Genomic DNA, 2,904 nt, shown 5'->3' on the forward strand with positions numbered 1-2,904 from the left:
GCAGAGATGTAGATTTGGGTGTCATCAGCGTAGAGATGATAGTTGAAGCCGTCAGAGCGAATGAGTTCATCAAGGGAGTGAGTGTAGATAGAGAACAGAAGGGGACCAAGAACTGACCCTTAAGGAACCCCCCCAGTAAGGGAGTGGGAGGGGGAGGAGGAGCCCGTTAAGGAGACTGAGACTGAATGGCTGGAGAGATAAGAGGAGAACCAGGAGAGGACAGAGTCTGTGAAGCCAAGGTTGGATAGCGTGTTGAGGAGAAGGGGGTGGTCCACAGTGTCGAATGCAGCTGTGATGTCTAGGAGGATTAGGATAGAGTAGGAGCCGTTGGATTTCGCAAGCAGGAGGTCATTGGAAACCTTTGAGAGGGCAGTTTCCGTGGAATGTAATCCTCACTTGCTCCCTTCATCTATCCCTGCTCCCAGCCCCACAGCACCTATGTCCATATCCGTAATTTATTCATTTATGAATTTATTTATGTATTTTATATTGATGTCTATCTTCTCATCTAGTCTGTAATCTCGTTTAGGGCAGGGAATGTGTCATTTTATTGTTATATTTTACTTTCCCAAGCACTTGGTACAGTGCTTTGCACAGAGTAAAAACTTAATAAATATAATGGATTGAATGAATGAATGAATGAATGAATGAATAAATAAATAAATCTCCTCTTCGCCTCTCGGTCCCGAGTCCCCCTGCATGGGCAGAAACAATCATTTCTCCTCTAAGAACTGGGGTCTAACTGGTTTCCTGTGACAGACGGTAATATAAATAAATAAGTTCCTGGTGATACAGGGATATGTTTCCCCCTCTAGAACTCACTGTGGGCCAAATATGTGTCTCTTAAATTGTTATATTGTACTCTCCCAAGCACTTAGTATGGTGCTCTTACTGCACACAGTAAGCGCTCCATAAATTCGATTGACTGACTGACCAGTCATGTCAAACCGTCACAAGGAAGATCCCAGCCAATGGAGGAACTGGATTTCTTAGCAGGCTGAACAACGGAGGTTAAACCTCCTCAATATACTTCTTCTGTTTCTGTCCAAGTTTCGCCGGCAGCAACCATCAGCTCTTTGCTGCAAACGCTGTCAATATGAAGGACTTTGTGAATACTGATAATTCATCATATCCATGCATGATGAATTTGATATTTCAGGTGCAACACTGAAGTGGGACAATAATCAGATTGTAGGGGTGAGAGGTGAACAGCTGAGTGGGGCTGTCTAGAAGGGAAGTAGACATTCTTCATTGAAAAGTGCAGGGTAGATTGTGCTGCTGGGATTGTCGCAATGGGAGCTCTGATCACACGACTTACTGCTTGGGGAACAGAACACTAATATTCCCAAATCTGGACCAAAATCTGCATAAGACGATTGGGTCATCTTCCTGAATTTTATTTGGCAAGGAAACATCTTTTTTTTTGCTATCCACCTGCTCCAGGAAAGCCCAACACTAACCCAATCCTGTCAAGCAGGACTTGAAGAAATGCCAATGAATACTGCTGTTGTCATCCTCACACCAGGTCCATTCTTGGAGCACTGATCCAGAAGCAATCAACGAAGATACTGTCCGAATGTCACCTTCATTTTCGAACCCATAATTACTGCTTCCCAACCCTTCATCAATGTAGGAGCCAATAATGGTAGTAAGGCAGGACTGATCTGAAATAGGCAAAATTTGTCAATACCTATTCTTAGTCATTAAATCCACAGTCACATCTATGAGGGACAGACGTGCAGACATTCTGATCCAATCCCTATCTAATCCATTCTCTGTTTTATTTAATCTCTCATTGTCCCATCCTTTCATTCTCTGTTCTTTTCTTTCTCTGTCCTCTGCCCTTGTCTCATTGTCTCGTTTCCCCAGATCGCTCCACCAGAAACCACCTTCAATTACATCTGAAAATTCAAGACAATGGATGCCACTGAACTCTCATTTGGGATCGTGAATGTGCTCCAGATCAGCAATGGGATTTCAGTTAATGTTTTCCTTCTCCTGTTTTATATCCACATGGCCTCCACCAGCCACAGGCCTAGCTTCTCTGACCAGATCCTAACCCAACTGGCCTTTGCCAATATCATCATCCTCCTTAGCAGGGGAATCCCAGACACAGTATCAGCCTTGGGGCTGAGAAATTTCCTTGATGATGTTCGATGTAAAATCCTCCTGTACCTTTCCTGGGTGTCCTGAGGCCTTGTCATCTGCACAACCTAACCCCTGCGCATCTTCCAGGACATCACCATCAGCCCCGGAACCTTCTGGTGGGCAGAAGACAAAGCCCAAATTACCCAAATGCATCATCCCTTTGTGCATCCTCTCCTGGGTCCTCAATATACTCACATATGTAACCGGCCCCCAGAACAGCAGCAGTGTTCGAATCACATTGGCTCTCATGTATTGCTCAAACGTTAGTGCCAGTGCAGGAATCAACCTGGTTATAGCAGTCATTTTCCCTCTAAGAGACCTCTTCTTTATGGAGCTCATGAGCGTGGCCAGCGGTTACATAGTATTTGCCCTCTATAGACACCACCATCAGGTCCAGCACCTCCACGGGCCAGGTCGCTGTCATAGGGTGATGCCTGAGATCAGAGTGGCCAAGAGAGTCATTGCTCTGGTCACACTCTATGCCCTCCTCTACAGGTGACAGTCCATCATGCTGAGCGTGATATTGAACATGAAAAAGAACACTTCTATGCACATGAGCAGCCACCTTCTGATGGCATTCGCCTTCCCCATCATCAGTCCATTCCTGATGATCCACAGCGACAGGAGAATGACGACGTTCTGGAAAAAGGAACACCTCTTTTCCAACTCGGATCCCTCTTAGAGTCCTAGGGAAGTTGCCTATTCTCTCCTGGAGCCCCACCGGGGTTGGGTGATGAGACATCCCAACTTCAGCAG

The 2,904-nt window shown here is 45.7% G+C and overlaps 1 protein-coding gene across 1 annotated transcript; it reads left to right on the forward strand.

Moving 5' to 3' along the window:
* Positions 1–1,917: 1,917 nt before the first annotated feature.
* LOC119923976 (vomeronasal type-1 receptor 3-like) lies at positions 1,918–2,647 on the forward strand. The gene is made up of 2 exons (XM_038743111.1): positions 1,918–2,171; positions 2,236–2,647. Exons 1-2 carry the CDS (start codon positions 1,918–1,920, stop codon positions 2,645–2,647), a joined length of 666 nt encoding a protein of 221 aa, XP_038599039.1.
* The last annotated feature ends 257 nt before the right edge of the window (positions 2,648–2,904 follow it).

Source organism: Tachyglossus aculeatus, unplaced genomic scaffold (assembly GCF_015852505.1).
Source record: "Tachyglossus aculeatus isolate mTacAcu1 unplaced genomic scaffold, mTacAcu1.pri scaffold_75_arrow_ctg1, whole genome shotgun sequence".
Taxonomy (NCBI): Eukaryota; Metazoa; Chordata; class Mammalia; order Monotremata; family Tachyglossidae; genus Tachyglossus; species Tachyglossus aculeatus.

Bases quoted from the DNA above. Each gene is read 5' to 3' on its own strand.
- LOC119923976 (XM_038743111.1), top strand. From the start codon at position 1,918: ATGGATGCCACTGAACTCTCATTTGGGATCGTGAATGTGCTCCAGATC. The intron at 2,172-2,235 runs GTACCTTTCCTG...CGCATCTTCCAG, and splicing joins GTTCGATGTAAAATCCTCCT to GACATCACCATCAGCCCCGG.